At 39.6% G+C, this 23,910-nt stretch overlaps 1 protein-coding gene across 1 annotated transcript in view; it reads right to left on the bottom strand.

Moving 5' to 3' along the window:
* RARB (retinoic acid receptor beta) overlaps positions 1-23,910 on the bottom strand; it is a 113,896-nt gene that overhangs the window by 79,029 nt on the left and 10,957 nt on the right. Inside the window, exon 2 of the mRNA XM_063128176.1 lies at positions 6,108-6,256. Coding sequence (XP_062984246.1) covers positions 6,108-6,256 — 149 coding nt within the window. The remainder of the gene's footprint in view (positions 1-6,107; positions 6,257-23,910) is intronic.

Consider the following 23,910-nt stretch of genomic DNA (forward strand, 5'->3'; position numbering starts at 1 on the left):
CACTGGGTCTGCAACAATTCAACATTGCTTCAATGAAGTGATTCACAATAAGCAGCATGGAAGTATCATGCCTTAAGGGAGAGCAGAAGGCGATACAAAAGTTGAACACTGACAAGAGCTAGTAAGAACTAAATTATGGGGAATATATGCCCTCTTGAAGTTTCGCTAACCATAGAAGGAAATGAAAGAAGACAAGGATAATGGAGGCTACGGAGAGAAAATCCCTTCTGCCCCAGGCTTTTTTCCATGTGTCCACCTCACATTTAGTGCAAACACCTGTATTCTCTGCACTCATCTCTTTTTTGTTGCCATGACCCTTATGCAAATAAGTGTCCCCCAATGTCTCCACCACACCATACTCTCCCCACAGGGCTAGTTCTTCATGTCAAATGCCTCCACACAATCATATACACAACTGCTTGGAGGAAAGCTAGCATGTACCAGATTGTATACAACCAAGCAACAGCTTTTTCCATAACTGCCACTGAATTTTGTCCACCAGCCATAATACAGAGAAATGGCAGCTGGCTCCCAATATATATCTGGGCTGGACATCAGGAAAAACTTCCTGACTGTTAGAGCATACAGCAATGGAACCAGTTACCTTGGGAGGTTGTGGGCTCTCCCAAACTAGAGGCATTCAAAAGGCAGCTGGACAACAATCTGTTAAGTATATGAAAAGAAATACTTGCTTAGTCATTAAAATTGTGTGTGTATGGCTATCTCAGGGTTAAACAGAGAAAGTCTATCTGTGGGCAATTACCTTGAGATAGAGGCTGTTCTGGGAACCTTGCCAAGATTCTAAGTCAGCCTCATCACAGCTGTATGTAATGTAGATAAGAATTGTGTAGATCTGTATATAGTTTCTCAATTGTGTAAAATGGAACTGATCACTGCTATCTGATCACTGCTCTATGATCACTGCTCTCTGTGTATGCCTCAGTGTGCTGATCTGAACTGATCTGAATTGAACTGCACAGAAACCTGAAGGAAATAAACCAGCTCTGCTGTGTAAGACCTGCGTGATGTGTGTTTGTTTCTGAGCACAAACAGAGTTCCAGAAGGAGAAAAGTTCTGGCACAATAACCCAACAAAGGTTATGGGCCCAGTCCAGTCCAGGAAGCCTACGCCAGACTAACCCAGGCAGAAGAACCAGAACTTGGTGGGAACGGTGCAGTATCAGAACCAGGAGTCTGCTAAAACAGAAAACTGTTGATGAAGGAAGACATCAAGCTAAAGCCAGTGCTGCAAAGTGAGGAAAAATCTCAGTCGGCTGACTCTGAGGAGGACTCTGAGCAGGAGGACGGTGAGATACCAATTCCTAAAGCAGAGGGAATGGCAGGAGCTAATATGTCTGGTTTGCATCAATTGTTAGAAAAGCTGAATGACTCTAACTATGCATTATGGTCTTACAAAATGCAAATGTATCTGATTCAGGCTGAACTGTGGTATGTAGTCACAGAGGATCCACCAGATAGAGCAGATCCACAGAATGCTAAATGGTTTAAGGATGATGCAAAAGCAATGGCAGTTATTGCATTAGCTGTGGAAGACTCTCAAATTTCCTTCATTCAGTTTTTGAATACATCAAAAGAGTGCTGGAATGCGCTACAAGCTGTATATCAAAGAGAAACAGCGGGCAGTAAAATAATTCTAACCCGGAAGCTGTATGGAATGAAGCTGAAACCAGGGGAGTCTATGTCAAACCATTTGAAAAGCATGAGAGAAATCTTCAATCAACTCAGGGCACGAGGGATGGAGTTTACAACTATACACCAAGTCTATGTGATTTTGTCAAGTCTTGATTCATCGTACGACGCGGTTGTCACCATGATGGAAAGTCAAGAGGAGAAAAATTTAACCCTCGAGTATGTAGCTGGAAAACTACTGGAAACCTATGAAAGAAGACAAGCTTCAAAACAACAGAGTTTTAAACATCCTGTGGCTGAATTTCAACAAAGCCATAAATCTTCTGACGTGGTGGCTGCATTAAAGGCAAGGAAATGCTTTAACTGTGGTTCCACAGGACACTTAAGGCGGGATTGCAACAACAAGAAGAAAAAGCAGTCAACAGCAAAGTGGAGAGAAGAAAACAACATGAATGAAGCTGAATCAACAAAGAAGTGTTTTCTAGCAAGAGTCAAAGAAACAATGAATCCTTGGTTTTTGGACTCTGGGGCTTCAATAAGTATGGCAAAAGACAAACTTTCATTTGTAACCTTGGAAACTTCTACTTCAAAGCAAAAGTGTGTTACCCTTGCAAATGGAACAAAAATCCAGATTTGTGGTGTGGGTAATGTATATTTTGATTGTCTGGGAGTTGAACTACAAAGTGTTTTATATGTACCAGAATTAGAAACAAACCTTCTAAGTGTGTTTCAGTTAACAGAAATGGGGTATGAGGTTTGTTTTACTGAAGAAAATTGTACTATAAAACAGGGAAACAAGGTATGTGTGCAGGGAATAATGAAAGAATCTTTGTATGTGATTAATACTTGTACAAAAAATGAAGTTGTAGCCAGCAAAGTCACAACAAAAACAATAGCCAATTGCAAACCACACCAAGAGTGTATCCATTTAACTCATAAAAGGTTTGGTCATGCTAACTATAAAACAATTTCTAAGATTCCAGAATTGTGTGAAGGGGTGAAAATCAAACCATGTTCTAACTATGTAGAATGTAATATATGCAGTGAAACCAAGTGTCATAAGTCAAACATTCCAAAACATAGTGAGAGAACAACAAAAAGAATTTTTGAATTAATACATGCAGATCTTGCAGGTCCTTTTGAGACAAGTCAAGGAGGAAACAGATTTTTCTTGTCTATTGTTGATGATTACAGTAGATTTGGATTTGTGTATGTGTTAAAACAGAAGAGTGAAACTTTTGGAAAGTTCAAAGCGTTTGTTAAGTGGAGTAAAAATAGATTTAAAGAACCTATAGCTAATCTAAGAACGGACCGGGGAGGTGAATTTCTTAGCAACCAATTTAAAAAATTCCTCAGTGATGAGGGTATACAACATGACCTTACTGCTCCATATTCACCATTTCAAAATGGAGTTGCAGAAAGGAAAAACAGAACCTTGCAGAACATGTTAAGAGCTCTATTGAAAGAGTCAGGATTGTCTAATCTGTTCTGGGCAGAAGCTTTGTCCACCTCAAATTATTTGTTAAACAGGCTTTACCACTCTGTACATGAAAAAACTCCATATGAAATGTTTTACAAAAGAAAACCTAGAGTGTCACATATAAGGGTTTTTGGAAGTAAATGTTTTGCTCATGTTCAGAAAGAAAACAGACCAGGAAAGCTAGCTCAAAGAGGTTTGGAATGTAAACTGTTGGGATATGATACACAAACAAAAGGCTATCGTTTGTGGTCTCCATATCACAAAAGTGTAATTGTGAGCAGAGATGTAGTTTTTCATGAACAAATGCAGGAAACAAAACAGTATGTAAGTTTGCCTGTAGAACAGAAAGCTGTAGAAACAGAAGAAATTCCTGAACAATCTCAGCAAGAGAGGGAGGGGGAAGAAACTGTAGAGGAGGAAACTATGCCTATAACTATGCCAAAGCGACCAGAAAGGGAACGCAAAGCTCCAATTCGTTATTCAGATGAATACCAAAGCAAACAGGTTTCTCATAGAGCTTTACTAATAGCCTATGAACCTACTTCATTTGAGGAAATTCAGGAAATGGAACCTACAGAAGCTCAGGGCTGGCATGAAGCAATGTCAGAGGAAATCAGAGCAATGGAAAAAAATGAAACGTGGGAGCTAGTACCTTTACCTGAAGGTCGTAAAGCCATTACCTGTAAATGGGTATTCAAAGTAAAACAAAATGAGAAAGGACAGGTGGAATGTTACAGAGCAAGATTGGTAGCAAGAGGATTTGCTCAAAAATATCTAATAGATTTTGAAGAAGTTTATGCACCTACAACAAAATACTCAAGTGTAAAACTTTTGTTAAAAATTGCAGCAGAAAAACAATTGAATGTATTTCATTTTGACATCAAAACAGCTTTCTTATATGGAGATTTAACTGAGGAAATTTACATGACTCAACCAAAAGGTTTTGTTAAAAATCCAGGGTTAGTTTGTAAATTGAAAAAATCCATATATGGTTTGAGGCAAGCAGCAAGGTGTTGGAATAAGAAACTGGACAATGTATTGATCAAAATGGGTTTTAAACAAAGCAAAGCTGATCATTGTTTGTACACAAAACAGGATGGTTCAAATGTAGTGTATTTGCTGATTTATGTAGATGATTTGTTACTGGTTTTTAACAAAGAAGAACAGAAAAACACATTTGTAAACCAGCTGCAAAGACATTTTGAGTTAAAAGACCTTGGTTCAGTGAAAAGTTATTTGGGAATGCAAATTTCAAAAGATTCTAACACAGGGTCATTTCTGATTGAACAAAGTGGCAAAATTAAAAAATTGCTGGAAGAACACAGCATGGAGAATTGTAAAATTGTTGCCACTCCTATGGTCACTGATTTTCAAAATCAGACAGACAGTACTGAAATGGAAGACATACAGAAATATCAGTGTGTGATTGGAAGTTTACTTTATCTAGCAAACCTAAGTAGACCAGATATTACATTTGCTGTAAATCTTTTAAGCAGAAAAATGACAAAACCTTCTGTAACTGATTGGACAGCTGTAAAACGTGTATTGAGATATCTAAAAGGTACAATCAATCACAAATTGGAAATATCTACACACAAAGATGGAAATTTCTGTGTTTATGCAGATGCTGACTGGGCTAACGCAATTGATAGAAAGTCTACCAGTGGAGCAGCATTCTTTTACAATCAATCTTTGATTGATTGGTATACAAGAAAACAAAATTGTGTAGCAACCTCTAGTGCAGAAGCAGAATATATCAGCTTATCTCTGGCTTGTAATGAGATTGAGTGGTATAAACAATTATTTGCTGATCTAAGGTTGGAAATTGAGACACCAGTAACCATATTTGAAGATAATCAGGCATGTATTAGTATGGCTACATCTGAAAAGTGTAAACCAAGAACTAAACATGTGGATGTTCGTTATTCTCATGTGAAAGATATAATTCAGAAGGGCTGGATTAAGCTTGAATATTGTCCATCTGAAACGATGTTGGCTGATTTATTCACAAAACCAGTATCAATGGTAAAACACAAAGAGATGCTTTTAAAGCTGGGTCTCAGATTGTAACACAATTTAAACAACATGCGCAAGAGGAGGACTGTTAAGTATATGAAAAGAAATACTTGCTTAGTCATTAAAATTGTGTGTGTATGGCTATCTCAGGGTTAAACAGAGAAAGTCTATCTGTGGGCAATTACCTTGAGATAGAGGCTGTTCTGGGAACCTTGCCAAGATTCTAAGTCAGCCTCATCACAGCTGTATGTAATGTAGATAAGAATTGTGTAGATATGTATATAGTTTCTCAATTGTGTAAAATGGAACTGATCACTGCTATCTGATCACTGCTCTATGATCACTGCTCTCTGTGTATGCCTCAGTGTGCTGATCTGAACTGATCTGAATTGAACTGCACAGAAACCTGAAGGAAATAAACCAGCTCTGCTGTGTAAGACCTGCGTGATGTGTGTTTGTTTCTGAGCACAAACAGAGTTCCAGAAGGAGAAAAGTTCTGGCACAATAACCCAACACAATCTGTCAGATATGCTTTAAGGTGGATTCCTGCATTGAGCAGGGGGTTGGACTAGATGGCCTTGTAGGACCCTTCCAACTCTACTATTCTGTGATCTTAATTTCTCTATATCCATAATAGACCATGGTGTGGAAGAAACCAAGTCTGAAGTGCAAATTGGCCCACAGAATCTTACATTACCATTCTTCTGCTTACAATTTTTGCCCCATTAATCCTCAAAGGAATAAAATATCTATAAGAAAATTTCTAATCCTTAATTGCCATGCATATTATTCCTCACCAGACTAAAATTTTGGGTGTATACAATTTATTCTAGTAAACCAGGCTTCCCTCCCATCTCGTCATGAAAGGCTGGATGTGTTTTGAGTGGAAATCTGTTATCAGGCTTTCATCCCTTTGAAGGAATGCAACAAGCAAAATTTACCAGAGACATTTGGACACTCACCTTACATCCCTCACAAGCACTGACACCATAGTGATAGCCAGAAGATTTGTCCTGACAAACAAAACAGGGCTTGTAAACACGAGGAGGAGGAAGTGGTGAAGGAGGGCTGGGGACCAATTCTTCAGAACTGGTGCTTTGAGTTTCAATTGCTAGAAAAAAGAGAGAGAGAAAGACAGTTTTAGTGCATTTAGCTACTGATTTTGCTATATCCCACTGCTAAAGCAGAGACATATTAATTTCAGCAATAGAACCATGCAACAGGTCTCCCAATTCAATTTTACTTTTTCTTCTTTTGTCTGGGGACCACCACATTTAAAATAGATAATAACTTTTGGCCTGTTCAATTATTAAGAACCTTCACTGCTCATGTGCCCACCCTTCATGAGGAGAACGTAACAGATGTCCTGAGCTGCTTGTGGGCTGAACTTTGCATATCTGCTTTGTAGAGTGTTGTGAAAATCAGCAAGTACTTGCAAAGATGGTGTTCTGTAGCATCATGTTAATAACTTTGAATCTCATGTATCTAGAAATAATTGTGATCTTATACCAAGCACTATATTACGTGCATAGGGGTCAAACTACAGTGGGCTGGGCAATAGCCATTATTGGGTCAAATAAAAATATAATAAACAAACAAACGTCCTGTTCACACAAACAAAACCCACCCTAAACATAGAAAACACTAAGCATGAGAAGATAGCTAGGTTAGAAACTTTCTCCCTGATCTACCTTTCTGTATGCAAAAGGTGTTTTTTTTTAAAAAAAAATGGATAGGAATTCAATCAGATATTCCATGCATCTACAGTCTGGAGTAGTGCTATTTAGGACTACTGCCTCTTCCTTTCTGCCATGTTTGTGTATACTGAGCTTTAGATAGCCCTGCTTAGGGAATACACACAAAAAATCTCTTCACAATAAGATTTCATCGCCACCAGAATGTATGTATTAACCTACCTCAATCCTACAACATGCTGCAGAAGAGTGTAAGTTCTTAGGATGAAGGGCATCAACTACCTACACTGAACATAACAATGTCATAGCATACTAGACGTAGGCAGCAATATTACAAAGGCATCACACATATGGTACACATGCTGGCCATCTGCCAGTGGAACAGAAATAGATTTACCCTTCCCTATGCAGCCTCATTAGTGTGTATACACATACACACATACTAAATTTGGGAGGGCTGAGGGACCTCCAGAACAGATTTGGGGGGGGCTGCGCACAGGGGGCAAGTCCTCTTGCACAAGTGGAGGTTTGCTCATTTGACCATGGATATAACTGATATTTAAGATTTTGACTTTGGTGTCTGAAATTATTAATTTTGTGGATATGTTAAAAAAAATTCACTCCATGCTTGGCACAAAAAGGTACCTTTGAGCTTCTCTAGAACCCAAGCGAGAATGCTGTAAATGTGTAAGAGGAACTGTATATGCCTTCTAGCCATATTTGCCTTATAGACTGACTTAAGCACAAATGGATGTAAACCTGAAGTGTGAAAGAAAATATCTATTTCCACCCTCCTGGAAGAAATGGCAAAGCCTCTGAAGCTGTAAAGAACAGGGACAAATCTCCAAAGACTCACGTGCTGGTCTCAAAGGACATTCTTTTATAGAAAAAATAAGTACTGTTTCAGATTTACAGCATGTGATATTTGCCATGTTTCTTAAATTCTGCTTTTTTACTGTCCCCGTGTTTCATCCGCAACTATTGTTCATCACAATTATCTGATTTGAAGCCTAGAATGTCAGGGCGGTTGTGATTATTCCTCCTTGAACTGGAAAAGTTGTCCTTCACCTGATGAAGTTACAGTCAATTTTAGAAGGGAAGTAGTTATTCTGAACAGGGGGCAACAGATGAGTCTTGATACTAAGACAACGAGGGTAAGTCACCACTGTTTAGTACAGTAGTGGGTAACCCACCACCCTCAACCGAATTCTAAAAGCTCTCTGCAAGCCAGCAGTTCAGATCTCCCTCTCCCTCTCCTGGCATCCCACCAGGCAGGGGGGAAAAGGAAGAGAGAAGGATGTGTCATAAAGAGAGAGAGAGAGAGATGGGGAATAGCAGAAAAAAGAGAGGGAGGTGGCAGAAAGAGAGTTAAAAAAAGCCACCAATGGCTCCAGTCCTGGCCACCACTGGCATGTGGTCCCTGGGATATTATCCCCAAGGAAATGTGACCCTTGATGGCAAAAACTTTCCTAATTTCCTGGTTAAGTATATGGCTAATTGTTCTTCCTTCTTCCTAGATGACACCAGGTGTGTGGCAAATGGGCCACAGACAATTCATTGTCAGCTCTAACAGTGACTTTTGAACCCACATTAGGAGGAATTAGAGTGGCATGAAAAGTAGCAGTTGTTGCCTCTGAGGAACACTTCAAATTCTAACAAGGATAGGTGCAAGCTGGGCAGAAAAAAAGGAAAGCATGTGGCATAGTGGTCATGTGAATTTCTCCTAACTGGAAACACAGAAACAAGTAAGGTCAGGATTCAAAAGTCTGCACAGAGAGCTTCCACAAATCCTCCTCTGCCCAAAAGCCTCCATCTTGTCTTGAAAACCTAAAGTCCAAACTCACGGGAAAATTCGGAATGGCCTTCAATGCAGTGCAAAGTGTTGCTGATGGACCACAACAATGAGGAGGTCCCCATTGTGTGTAGACTTTGGCATGCCTTAGGCACTCTTCGGGTCCTCACCTGTATGAACGTGTACCTAAAAGCTCAAAAATTAATGCTGAAGGAGGTGTAGAAATTCCTAAATAATTTGTTTAAAATGTTATTTCAGCTTATAATGAAGACGTGGAACAATCAAATACTGTATTTTGATTGCAGTCACTACCCATCTTTTCACTAGAGATGTGAAATCAGTATGGTTATAACTTTTAATGGATTAGTATTTAATGGTGGGAGAACATAAAAGCTTAGAGGACACCAGAATTATTTGTCGGACAGTGGGTAACAGTACAAGCATCTACACCAGTACAGGTCCGATTTTGCAAGTACAGCTCCTAATGAAAAAAGGCAGCAGCGTTATATTCTCAATAGTAATTTTTGTTGCTATTTAAGATAGGCACAGAGTGCCCCAGGAATTGATTGGTGCACATTCTTCCTGCTTAAATCAATAATCTATTAGTCCTTTTGAATTAAAATTAGATTCATCAAATGCCCTTGAGAAGCCTTAAACATTCCACACTCCTTATTTCATTCATGCTTATTTGTTGTTCTCTTTCCAGAAGATTAAAATTTTATTTACAAAACTCAGGTTATTCAGTGATGTTAATATAAAACATTGCTTTTATGGTGGTGCTGGTGAGAACAAAGGTCCACTAAAAAAAATGAAATTGCACTCTAGATTTTTTTTTTATGGTTGCCCTGCAAATAAGATCAACATCCTCCACTGAATGTGGTCAAATTGCTGACTCTGCATGAAACGGAATTCAGACTCATGATATACTATATTTGTTTTCAATGTTCCATGTTTTAATTGTTGCAAATTCACAACATGGTGGAAGAGATAATGAAGCTGTACACTGTTTCAGGTTGAGGGTTCTTTTGAGTATGAAGGTGATCAACAGCCAAGGCTTCAGATCCAATAGATAAAGTCCAGCACAGCAAGGGTTGAGACATTCCAGGATGGGAGATTCCAGAAGTGAGGTCAAATGAAGCCAATATCAGATACCAATTACGGAATGCAAGTAGTGGAGAGAACCACAGGGAGCTCAGGTTGTATTTTTTATTATTATTATTATTATTATTATTATTATTATTATTATTATTATTATTATTATTATTCCTCTTTTCAGGCAGTTATTGCCTCCCAAAGTGGCTCATATCAATAAAAAAATAGACATATGCTGCCATCAGGGTTAAAACTAAAATGGCGAGACACACAAGGGACTGGGAGTGGAGGGAAAAGGAAGAAGATGGAGAACAGTTTTTAAGGCCAAAACAAGAGCTACAAGTGGTTATTTAAGTGCACCTTGGGTCAGGCTGATTTTCTCTTGCTGGTATGCCTGACTGAAGGCTCTTCTGGAGGCTCTTTTTCCTTGGCTAGAGCGCTCTTTCCCCTTACCTCTGCAAACCTAAGCCTACAGGCAGTTTGGGCTGAGTGGTCTTTCCACTCAGGGAGGGGGACGGAAGCTCACTGCAACCACTCCTTCTCTGGCCAATAGATGAGTGAAGTTGGTCTCCCCCTTGGGGGCTGCAGCCTTACAGTGGCCCTTAGTCTCCTGGGTAACAGCAGAAGCCAGAGTGTGCTTCTCTTCTGTTCACCAGCTTCAAAGTAACTCCCGGGATGTTGTACGCTGCTTTTTCAGCAGCCTCAGACTGAAATAGGATTGTGCTGCTAGCTCCTCCCACACCCAGAATGAGGCTTTCTCCCTTAAAGTGGCCATACTTGTTTCTGAAGCCTTTGGCTGTGATGGCATTGGGGGGGGGGGAATTGGAGTGTGGTGGTGGCTTCAGAACCGGACTCCTCAGAATCTGAGGTTGGCAATGCAACCTCCTCTGGAAGCAAGGGAGCTGGTCTAAGAGGATCTTTCAGGCCAAGGGCCCCAAAACTGCCCAGAGAGCTTCAGCTATTGGGCAGTATAAAAATGTAATAAATAAATAGTGCGACACTGAGGGGTAATTCCACAGCCACATCCTCTTCTGAAAGGTCTGTATCAGAGGCTTCTCCTCCTGAGTAGGGGGAATCAGACCCCTGGGTCATGACAGCCGCTGTTACAGCACTGTGCAGGTGCACAGCTGCTGAGTAGAGAAGAACATCTGGCACAATCAGTGACATTAGTGGCCCATGCTGGGTGCTGCTTTCCACTTAGCAGTCATGAGCCTTTAATGCGCTGAAGTAGTAGCCCCGGCGCCTCTGCAAGTGTCAAGTCTAGTTAGAGTGCTGGATGTCCCTTCTCCATTCAGCTGTGTTCAGTGGTGGCAGCTGGTAGTCTGCCAGCCAATTACCACATGACTTGCTATAGCTCAAATTTGATTAGAAGATCTGGTACGGAGCACTTCACCATAGGCCTGTACAATACTGGAAGACTAGGCTGACAGTTTCAATACAAAAACAAGAGTGTTGAATCTCAGGCCTGTGAAACAAATTCAGCCTTCTGAAGTTCCCCAGTCCCTTTCCCCAGTCTGCTGTTTGTTTGGTTGTTTCCCAGTCTGCATCTTCTTTCCCATTCTAAATGATTGAAATGCCACTCTTAAGGCTTACTTAGCGGCAGTAAGAGCTCTAAGCTAAAATATGCTGGTATTTTGGTTCTACCCCTTTGGCTTTTGCTCCCACCCCCAGAATGTGGCTCCTAAGAGCTCTGAAATTGAAGTTGTCCCTTGGGCTGATTCATGCACTCTTTGGGCATCTTTGAAAGGTTATCTTCTCTAAAAGCATCATCAGACAGTGGAAAATCACAGTTCCCTACCATTACTTCTCCACCACCTCTCTGGTCCCACTTTACTTCCTCTTTCTTCCTGTAGAAGAGGAAGTAAACAAAGACCACACGGCCCATTCAGGGGGCATTTTTATCACACTGCTTTTTCTGCACACAGCAGGAAACAGCAGCACATTCCATTTCCCAAAAACCAGATGGATTAAAAGGGGTCTATTTTGTGGTAGAAAAAAGGAAAAAAGGAGCAGGAGGCGGACGGTGGCGTCTTTTGTGAACCACCCAGAGAGCTTCTGCTATTGGGTGATATAGAAATGCAATAAATAAATAAATGTAGGATGCGCAAAAAACTGTAAGTGGGCAGTAGCGAGAGTGCTATAAGACGCTTGTCTGATGAACCCGTAATTACTTCACAGCATCAGTGTGAAGGAAAAAGAAATAAAGACTGTAGTTAAAATGACTGAAAAGTATGTAAAATTATTCTAATATGTGCTAAATATAATGGATTCAATTACTATAACATTATAAAACCAGGTCCTAGTTGCTGGGTAAGAGGCTTAACAAAGAAGAAAGGTGCTTTGTACGGAAATACAAAGTAGTTACTACTGTCTGAACAAAGTAAGAGGAAAGGGAAGGCTAATATTTTCTGTGCGCATGTGTGGGTGCATCTGACTGAAGCAAAGGGGAAAGTTTTCCATAACACAATGCTAAAGAAAATTTATAATTCTAGGAATACATTTCTTCAGAGTGAATAAATACTGTTTATGTTGCTGTTTATCTTGACTCACCAAGAGGTACCTGAGAGCTACTTCAGTATTCTTTAAACAATAGTTTAAGTCACAAGATTTCACCTTTGATTATTTTTTATAAAGTTTAGCTAAAGCAGCAGATAAGATCTATAAGGAAGTGAAGTGTGCTTTACGAGAGATAATTTACTGTTAGTGAAACCATGTTGACAGATAGAAGGATTTTAATGTTTGGGCTGATTAAAAACAGGGCAAGCATTTATGAAATCTCTTTCATTTTTTTTTTTTTACTACAAACGTAGATTATTAAATGCTGGGTTTTATGCACTTTCTTCAGACAGCTGAGTCTTAAAAGAATAAGAAGTTGTAAAGCAAATGGCATTTCCTGGATAGCCCCAAGGGAAGCTGGAACATTGAGCTCCATGTCCCTGGTGGGAAGGAGCAATTTGAGCTAATTAGGGTGAATGGCAAAGTGTTGCATTTGGTCAAAACATTCTGTTAACCCTCATTTTTATTGGCACCAAAGAAGCAGTCTGGGTGTGTGTGAGTGCGCGCGCGAATTCATTGCAGAAGTGCAAAGCACACAGCTCACATACATTAGACAGAAAGTCAAAGGAAACGCCAAAGTTCAACTAGAGTACAAGTAATTAGAACCAGATTCTTTGCTGCTTGTATGTGTGCTTCATTGTAGAAGATATTTATAAGCCTCCAAACCAAAAAAACAAAAAGCCAAAAAAGAAACCTCAACCCCAATATCATTTAATTTTCATGTCTAGTCTGGAGCAAAAAAATAATAATAATTCTGCTTTTAATAACCTTCCAAGGAAAGAAAAAAAGTAAGACCTATGCATAAGAAAAGTGGCTTTCACTTATTTTATTGCAAAGTTTATTTCTTCCATGCACTGTTCAAAACTGTAGGGTAAATGTTAGCTCCAAAGCAATATGTGGTTTTTCCATCTTGTAGTTGTTTTTTAAAACAATTTGCGTTGTTTTTCAAATTTTGCACTGCTGTTCTGGAGCAACATTTGACATTAGGAAGGTAGACACAAAAAAAAGTGGAGTGAGCAGAGGAGAAATAAACATTATTGCAGAGAACTGCCAGCCTCGATTTGGTAACCTGGCCATGACCCTGGAGTGAGTGTGTGTTTGACCCGGTCATGGCTGAGTCCTGTTGCTGGGTTATGATGACTCCCTGCTATTCTTGCCATACATCTACAACAGGTGCAGATCATAGACATTGAGAAGAAAACGAAAAGATGTGTGAAGTAGGTAACGGCTTTGATTCCATTCTTTTTGTAACATTTTTTCTCTCTCCAAGAAAAGTAACATTAAAAAGAATCCTGAGATGCTGTTTCAGTCACTTCCAGCATCTTTCTAAGCATAATAATTTGACATAAGCAAACATGGTAAGAAATAGACAGGGCTGTCCCAAGACATTGTGCAGAGCAACATGACCTAAGATATACACCCTACAAAGCTTTTCAGAGGTGATGCTGGAGTACAGCACATTGATCAGGATGAATTCTCAATGACCAAAACGTTATTGTAGTTTTAGAGACTTTTTTTTTTTTAAGAGGTGGCTTCTTCCTTTTTATTGGCGCCTCATCTGTACCCCATTTTAATGCTTTGAGAGCCAGGCAGAAAAATGTGCAATGGTAATTAGGCCATGGCTGGGGAATTACCACCCAGCGACTTGAAAGGATGTAAGCCCTTTATTATTTCACATCTTCCTGGTTGTAATAAGTTCATGCTTTTTCAGCTATTACACTCATCTTTGTCTTTAAAACTATTATTTTGTGAAACATATCATTTTAATCTGTGGCCATAATTTTACAAGCATTGATTTTATTTAAGCTGTAGTTCAGCTCCTTGAGACAGCTTGGATTTTAAAAAAGGATCAGAATCAACTAATTGCTCTATACTGGAGTTATATGATGGGCCAAAAGCCAGGAAAAAAAAAAAAGGGGGGGAAATCCTCTTTAGACTGACTTCTACTATGTCAAGTTACACTGCGCTTGCACAAGAAGCCCTGGAAAATTAAATACGAGTATTGATTTTTCTTTGGTTAGGTTCACCCATTCCCCCCCCCCTCTAATTTTATGGTGGGGGAGGGGGAGAACATGTAACACACTCTTTGAGATTGCTACTATATAGCATAGAGTCTTGTAGGACCTTAAAGGCTATCATGTTTATTGTGACTACAGCCAACTTCATCATACTTGTGACAAAGTAGCCTCATGAAAGCTTATGCTCTATAGCTATAGTCCTATTTTGGGGCTACCAACTGGAGCAGGACAGAAGGTACTTCTCAGGAGACTGAACTGGCCACTCCAGTTGCTGAAGCCTACTTTATAGGATGGGGCGGAAAGAGGGGATGGGTCTTAAAATGGTCATGTTTAAGGAAGCTCAAGATTTCCTCCATATTTAATAAAAGAAAAGTTAGAAAGCCCCCAAACTGCTAAACAGTATAGTTGTGGATGACAAGTCCAATTTGCTCTGATTCCACAACTACTTAACTGCAGGGTCTGACTTCAATATATAGCGCTTTTAGCTTGAAATGTGTTTTGGTACCTATTCCAGTTGACATATACCATCTTCAAAAAGTAATGTCGGTACTGTCCATTCCCTATTTAGTTGTGCATTGCTTAGAAAACAGTAAGTGTATAAGTAAGACCCTCTTCCCTAATGCCTTTCATCTAGAAATGGCTTTATTCCAATTGCAATACTGTAACATTAGCCACTAGAATCATGTGTCAGCAGCCACTAGAGTTAATGTGAATATTGACCCTGGTCCTGTGACAGGAGTATATCTTTTTGTACTGTTGGCCTATGTCATCTTTTTTTTTCTTTTTGAGTCAGAAGATAAAGTAGAGTGCCTTATCACCATGCCGATATGCTGAAGACATGTGCTTCATGTAATAAATGTGGATGCAAACACATCAAAACCCTTCCATTTGTTTTCTTCTCCAGGTTTAAAGGATTTTGCATTTTTAACTAATGCACTTTGGCTGGCTTGCTGGCTGTAAATATGTTCACTGAAAAGAGATCTAAGGAGACCTACTGCACGGATTATCCTCTGATTTGGATATTTGCTTTGATGAAGCCAGGTGAATGTTCCTATTGTTACAGTGCTGATCAGCACCCCTTTATTCCCCTGGCTGCTATTTCTCAGCACACTTTTCCTCATGTTTTAATGCTAGCCTTCCCCAACCCAGCACCCTCCTGCTGTGTTGGACTACAACTCCCATCATTCCCAGCTAGCATGTTGCAGTTCAACACTTCTGGAGGGCTCCAGATTGGGAAAGGCTGTTCTATGTACTCATTGTCCTGAGTCTCATCTGACCACTCTGATTTTTAATCCAATTAGCTGTTGAGGGACCGGGGGGGATCCGCACGTCGCTCCCAGAGCGCTTCTATGAGACCCCAGAGCACCCCGAAAACAATAGTCTGACATCCCTGTAAAAGAAACGAGGAAGAGCGTTGACGACGAGGAGAGCTCTCCGCCAGCGAGGAGAGCTCGGCAAAAGAAGGCGGGGTAGAGAGCTTCTTCCACTCTTCATCCCGCCCTCTTTTGCCGAGCCCTCCTCGCCGGCGGAGAGCTCTCCTTGTCGTCGGTGGCGGCGGCATGGACGGCTCTTCCTCGTTTCTTTTACAGGGAAGTCAGACTATCGTTTTCGGGGTGCTCTGGGGTCGCATAGAAGCACTCTGGGAGCGACGTGCGGATCCCCCCCAAGACACCAGTCAATTCATTACCTCTTATATGACCACTGTCAAACATTCCATACTGTCAAAACACCCTTTTGCAAGTGGCAGCCTTATTTTTTAAAACTGGATCATGGTGTCTCCCGACACCAGCAATAGGAATTACTACCCCCTTGCTTTCCTGGCCTGCCCATATTCAGACTTAAATACCCCCTCGCTTTGGATTACTCTTTTCTGTCTTGCAACTGTTTCCAAAGAACTCCTGCTCTCTTCCCCCATTAAGCTACACGGCCAAACTTCGTCTACAGGCCATCTGCTGCAATAACAGAAATAGGGGCACTGGATTCAGGAAGGAAAAATGAACAAATAGTCACAAACATCTAGGGTTACTAGCTAGCCAGAATGTTACTGGCCTGGTCAGAATTGTATCTTATTGGCTGCTTGGCTACAATGAAAAGCCAGAAAAACTCCAGCCAAGCCATTTTTGCTATTGCCGTGCACATGTGCACACATATATGCACCAAGGTGTTGATTGGATAGTTAACATGCTTATGCATCGAATTCAAGGCCTGAACAAGGCAGTACCCCATGAAAACCAAGGAGGTGATTGGCGCCATTTTACAGACAGGACAGGTTGAGTTGGCTTCCCAAATGCATATGCTTTGCAGACAACCCAGCTAGCCCAGAGTAAAACAAATCTCTCTTCCTCAACTGAGTGACTTTCCATCATCTCACCCTAAGCTCACCTCTCATGCAGGCCATTGTCACTGTACCTGGACTGAGGATGAGGCACATACTCACTGTTGAATTCACTGGGGAGCAAAACAAACCAGGGCTCATAAAGTAAAGAAGCACATATGATTGAATGTGAAAGCCACTAAAATAGCATTCCGTGGAGTGTGTTTTAATGACTTCTGATGTTGATCAGTACCATTAGTACCTTGATAAAGTATCTTTCAATACTGACTTTACAAATGGATGATAGACGCTAGGACATAAGGTTGGAAGAAAAGGGACATAGGAAGTTGCCTTACACTATTGGTCAATCTACCCCAATATTATCGGCACTGACTGGCAGCGATTCTACAGGGTTTCAGATAGGTGGTTTTCCAGCCCTGCCTGGACATGCTGGGGAACTGAACCTGGGACTTTTAGCATGCAAAGCATGTGCTCTACCTGAGCTATATAGCCCTTGCCTAAATAAGCTGCATAGCTAGCATTTATTCCAAATGCTTCAAGCTGAAAATGAGGGGAGATTTGAGAGCTCCATGTTATTTCTGTTAATGGAACTTTCTTCTAATTGAGAGGCAGCCCTACCTTTCCTTCTATGAGAGAGACCACGCATTCTTAAGGCCTCACTCAGCAGGGACATCAGACTGAAGTTTCACCCCGATAACCTCCCAGCTCCTTTGCTCCTGATTTTAAAGGGAGAGGTCAAGCCATAGGAGCTCAAACTGACAAGTCTCAGATATAACTAGCCTCTTGCTTTACCTGTTCAGATTTTGTCCTGAGATTTTAGCTGTACTTAATATTTTTCGGAAACTGACAAATAATCCCTAAATGGCAAGACAAATGGACTTTCAACTACTGATTATACATTTAAATCCAATTCTCAAGTGAGTCTTCCTTTTTATGTTTTGCAGATTTTCGTTTTATCAGCTCTGGATTTGAATGGCTACATTTCATGAGAAACCTCTCACATTTCAGGCAAACAAAAAACAAACAAACTATGGTATGTTACTCTAAAGAACAATATAATCTATATGGCAAATGTGTTAGCAATCAAAACTAATAAAAAAATTATATACAATGCATTGTATATAATTTTTTATTAGTTTTGATTGCTAACACATTTGCCATAAATGCGTTTTACATTCTTTCATAGGAACTCTTCCTATAAGATTATTTATCACACTTCACATCCTGGCTTACCGCCAGAGAAAATATGGGAGGTTTAAATACCTTTAATCCATTACGCAGTTGTCCAGTATCATACAAACAGACTAAAATGTCAGCGTTCTAATCACGTGTAGTAAAACTGACCTGTCAAGTGATATTTCATGGGGCATTTTACTTCTCAATTTTGGTGACTGTTTAATTAAAGAAACGTAAAACTCCGGAGCATGGTTAAATCCTGAAATTAATGCACTGGCTTAATGATCAGAGATATTTCAAGGTTAGTATCACATTCTCTGAAAATTACAGATCATCCCAATTAATAGGGATTCCAGATGTACTGATGTGTGACATTAATTGATTTACATACCTTCCTTTGCATATCTGCTGGAAAGGGTCATTAGAAGATCCAGCAGAGATATTTAAATGAGTTGTATTTGAATTATACTAAAAAAGAATCAGATTGTATCTTTCTCCTTGGATCAAAACACCCAACACAGTGTACTCATTACACCCAATGATATTGATATGCCACATTTAGCAATTAAAAGTTACTGCCATTTTATTTTTAAGCATTTCCCCCCACAGTTGTCTTGCATTTGATGATGATGATGTCGCCATCTAAATTTTAGTTTATGAAGTCCCGTGGACAACTTCAACATTACAGATTGTTTATTCATGGGCAAATAGTTTATTTTATTTACGAAGTAAATTACATTACTAACCAGGTGCACATTGTTTAGAGCAGGTTTTTCAGGTGTTTTCTGCAAGATTTATGGGCAGTATCCAACAGTGTCCTTCCACAAATTCAAACAGCATTATTAGAGCTCCACCAAAGCTTTCTGTGATTAAAACTGGGCAACTGTTTAACTAATTGGCCACTTCTCTTCTTAGGGTTAGGGTTAGGCAATTTGCACAGGAATCTACAAAACAGAGCAAACGGCCTCCCCAAGCTGTCTTTTACATTCTTCTTTTTACAGAAGCTTTTCTGATGGTGATAGGATTGACACCTAAGATCTACAAATCAAGACATTACTTCTGGTGAGTATGCATAATTTTAATTGAGCTTCCCCTATCAAGTGAGAGTGACAGGGGAACTTTCAAAAAATACCTCAGTGGCAGATGACATACTTTGCATGCCGAAGATCTCAGGTTCAAGTCACAAGGCCTCCTAACCACTGATATGTACATCTGCTTAATTCAATTTGCTTCTTGTTTCTTCTGTCCTTTGTGAATCTATGATCCCAAGGTAAAACTAATCTGTTTATTTTGCATATTACAACTGCATATCCGATACGGATATACAAGCTCACTTGCACTTCGATAGCATCTTCCATCCAAAGTGTCCTTCAGGTGTTTTTGTTTTGGTATAGAAGGACATCCTTTGGATCAAAAACTTACACAGAATGATTTGTTAGTACATTCTGTCCTTACAAATGCTGATTATCCTGGTAACAGACTAGGCTCCAGAATACAGGAAGTTAGGGTGCTCAAAGGATCATTGTTGTGTGAGCATCTGACAACTGTGCTGGTTACAAATATGTTTCTCCAAGCCCCTTCATCCACTGTCAATATAAGGCCCCAAAGAAAGGTCTTAAGCCAGGGCCTCCAGACGCCACCTTACTTCCTCTGCCACCCAAGAGCAGTGTGAGGCCAGGGCTCAGGTCCCAAATCTCTTTCTCAGTTCCTCACATCAGCCAGCTGCTGCTGCTGCTCAGCCACCAAGGGCTTAGACTCCCCCCATTCACCCCACACAGTGAACTGGAAGAACAGCTGCTGTGCCCAAGCCCTGGCCCCTTTATCATTGACTGAAGAACTCTGGCTGCCACACGTTGATCAAAAGAGAAAGTCAGCAGTGGACATGGGCCAGCCTGGCATTCAGCCTGGGAGACTGAGATCAGGTCACTTAGGGAGAGGCCTTCTATGTCCAAATTATTGTGTCTTTTCACCAGATTTCCCCAGAATTCACCTATATAAGGCCTCTTCCCCACGTGGCCTGGCCTTAGTCTGTAGGCAGCTGCTGACAGGTTGGGTGTTTCAGGTGCTGGCCATGTCATGCCTGGCCAGGAAAGATGGTGAGGGTGAAGCCCTGAATCTTAAATACCTAGCAATACCCCTTCTACCACCAGTGCTCTGGTTCCTTAACTACCCTAGCTGGTAATATCTGTGCATTAAAGGCTGCAGTACCAACCACACAGATTATTGTCAGTTGGCCTCACAGGTCAATGCTACTAGGCCTTATAAAGCCTTGCCTTCAAGCTAGCTCCTCACTCTGAGAAGAATGTTGCTGAATAGTATTCTCTTCTCTTGCCTTGTTTCCCAACCCATCATTTCTGCATGGCCTGAAATCTGCCTCTGGCCCTTTAGTTCATTATTTGTTCCAGTACCTGAGCAACACAGAAAGATTTCCATGGATTTATAAACAACATCCTATAGTGTAGCATAAGAATACTATATAACAAATGTCCTATATTATATAACATATTTCCTATACTATATTGTACATATAGTATAATTTGTATACTATTATGTGTTGACAGACCTACCGTATCAAACACTATTGCTATTTGGAAGCTGAACAATTCTCAGATATAACTATAATTCTGTTTTGATTTCAGAAGCTTGATTTCAATGGTAGTAATAAAACATTCTGGATAGGGTAATTACAACAATGCAGACTTTATATGGTGGCTTAGAAAATGGACAGCTTACCAAGGGCAAAAAAGAAAGAATTTTAAAATAATTCATACTACTCCCACCTCCACCATGACCCAATTCAATGACACAGCCCTTGGATTACAAGATACACGTTGTTGTTTATTTGAGTTAGTGGTTGTGAACCTACAGAGGGGCATTTTACCAAGACAGAGGCCAGATCTAAACGTTGTGTCAAATCATTACAAATGTGAAATAAAAAGCAGGATATAACACTATGAAAGTGGTATATGGAATATGTCCTATGCCCCCAACAGTTATCAATACTGCTATAAAGCAGTAGTGTAGATCTAGTCAAACTGTTGGTCCATCTAGGTTAATTGCTGTCTTTCCCAGACCTATCAGGAGACGCTGGGGATTGAATTCTGATGCAAAGCATGTGCACACTCACAGCGCTGGTTACAGACATGCATGGCAGGTTCAGTATTTACAAACCAGTTTGTCCAATCACTGCATTCTATTGTTTCCTCAGATAAGCAGGACCCTAGTGAACAATTAAAGCTTTCAATAAATAATCTGTAAGCACATTTACTTGATTTACTGTTATTTGATACAGCAGTTAGTTTCAATGGGGCAGTTAATATTGATCATTCAAAGTACTACAGACAAACATGAAACACTTCCAGAACTCCACGGATTATTACTTTTTATCTGCCACTCATCACAGTTACTTGTAATTGTAGTGAGATTGAAAATCAATAATAATTAGTACATTTGAAGGAATGAATAATGTACGTTATGTTTTGGGTTTGGCTTATGTTTCAAGAAAAATGAAACACACCTGACCACACAAGCATAAAATGCACTTATTGGCACTTAAGACACTTTAGGGCAAACCAGTTTCTGGAAGAACAGAAAATTGCCATGTCATAACGTGATTAACTTTTGAGCAATGTAGGAATAAATTTGAGGGAGAAGGGGAGGAGGAGGAGGAATTGGGGTTGGCAGAAGATAAGGTATAAGGACAAGGGTCTCTACTTCCCTTGCTCGGCTTCGTCCATTTTCTTCTGCTGCCCCTTATGCCTGGAATGCTCTACCAGAACATTTGAGAACTACAGGTTCAACCGCAGCTTTTAAAGCTCAGCTAAAAACTTTTCTTTTTTCTAAAGCTTTTAAAACTTGATTTTGTTCTGACTTTATACTGTTAGTTTTACCCTACCCAGTGCCTGTTTACCCTACCCTGTGCCTGTTTGCTTTCTCTTCCCCTCCTTATTGTTTTATTATGGTTTTATTAGAATGTAAGCCTATGCGGCAGGGTCTTGCTATTTACTGTTTTACTCTGTACAGCACCATGTACATTGATGGTGCTATATAAATAAAAATTAATAATAATAATAATAATAATAACAACAACAACTAAGTATTTGCACAAAAAAAAAGAAAAAAAAAGAAACACATCTTGATCCGTACAAACAAAATTTCTGTTGTCAACTTTATCCATTCCTGGATGTTCATTTTTTTTTATACTGCAGCTGAAATGCTTGATTAATCAACTTCAACTCAGCACTGACCCACAGTAAAAAAAAAAAAGCTCTATATGGTTTTATTCCAATTCTGGAAGTGGAAATATTTTGGAAGTTGAGACTTGTTTGCAGGTTATCTTTTAGGCTCTATGTACCTGCTCTGGCCCTAGTTCTAAAAACTAGCACTAGCATCAATGGCCACAGATCCCACTTTCAGTACATGTCTTACTCTGCACTTCTGGCACATGAAAGGTGCCTTCCCCACCGCAACACACAGAGAACAATGTTTCGGTTTTTCTTGCCAGAGATGATAAGAAATTCATTGAGGGGTTTTTTCTTTTCATTTTTCTATTTTCAAAATGAATAGAAATTTTGCTATTGAAACTGTAAGTAAAATTCTACCCTAACTACATACCCATATTCCAATTAAGAGAACTAGCAAAACTGGTGTCTGTAATATGCTGGCACTTGTTCTTTGGCTTCTGGTGCACATAAATTAACGTGAATTTAAGGAAATACATGGAAACAACAGCATTTTAGTTTCTTTGCTACAGTAATAATTCTAGATAATTAAAATGCAAAGTGGTATGAGAAAGATTTCATTATTAAACTGTAACCAGAACTCTGTGTGAAACCAACCATTTAGAAGGATTTCTTTTCATCAATTATTTGTTATTTATCTGATGCAAATATAGGAAAGGCTGATTAAAATGTATGACTCCGTATGCAGTTTCTTGTCATTAAGGCCAATGAAGGCATTTTGAGGACCATAATGAAATAATTACTTTACTTTTAAGAATTCTCTTCTTCAATAACGTATGGCAGTGCAGCACTAAATTAAAACATCAGGAACTAAATTTCACTTGCATCTATTTCCATTTTAGCTAATTATATCCCTAAGCTTTCCAACAGACCAGGCCCTCAAAATCGTTTGAAGCTGAAATGGCCCAAAGAAAACCAGCCTTTTATAGTTCTGACTTTGATGAAGAAAAAAAGGTAATTCAGCCCTGGAAGCCTTAATATTTCAAGGAGATAAAATATACAGTTGGGAGGAAAGTCAGGAAAAATACAGGGAACTATTTAAAGCATTCAAGTTTAGTTGTTCAAATATTCACTTAAATTGTGATTCTGGCTCAATTTTATATTTGCAACCTCCAAATCTTTTCCATAAAAACAATCTTTTCCTGCTTTAGAAGAACTGTTAACAAACTGAGTTTGGTTCTGGTAGAAATTCATTTATATATTTTCGCTTTCTGGTTTAACTATGCTTCAGGCATTTAATTGGTAATCAGTAACACCACCATGAACCTGTTTTGAACCAGTTCAGATACATTTAATATAAATTAATGCAGGCCTGCATAATGTCTCACAAGCAGCTGGCTGCCCACAGTGTGAACAGAATGTTGGACCAGAATTGCTTTCACTCTTGATTCAGCATGGCTCTTACATTCTTATGATGGGAGAGTTTACTTATTGAATTTGGCCAATGCAGATGAGTGAGAATTTTAGTTCAGTTCATTTTAGATTAAAAAAATTACCATGATTTGCATATTTCTTCATATTGAAGACTGAAAGAAACTGAGATTTAAAAAATTAGAATGCATGAGAAAACTAAACTCAGAGATTCATACATCCATAGTGGGCTATCTTTGGATTAGCATGTTACAAGTTGTACATAATGTCACAACATTAGAGAGGGACTGTAGCTCAGTAATAGAGTACAATGCTTTGCATGCAGCAGGTCCCAGTTTCAAATTGTAGAATTAAGTAGTGCTCTCTAAAACCAAGGAAAACATACCAATCAATGGCCTTGTTCACACAGAATGATAAGGCAGGATTCCATAGAATCCTGGTTTATTATGAACAAGCTAGGTGATGATGCACACAACCCATTCACTCCTGC

Source organism: Elgaria multicarinata, chromosome 1 (assembly GCF_023053635.1).
Source record: "Elgaria multicarinata webbii isolate HBS135686 ecotype San Diego chromosome 1, rElgMul1.1.pri, whole genome shotgun sequence".
In the NCBI taxonomy this organism is placed as follows: Eukaryota; Metazoa; Chordata; class Lepidosauria; order Squamata; family Anguidae; genus Elgaria; species Elgaria multicarinata.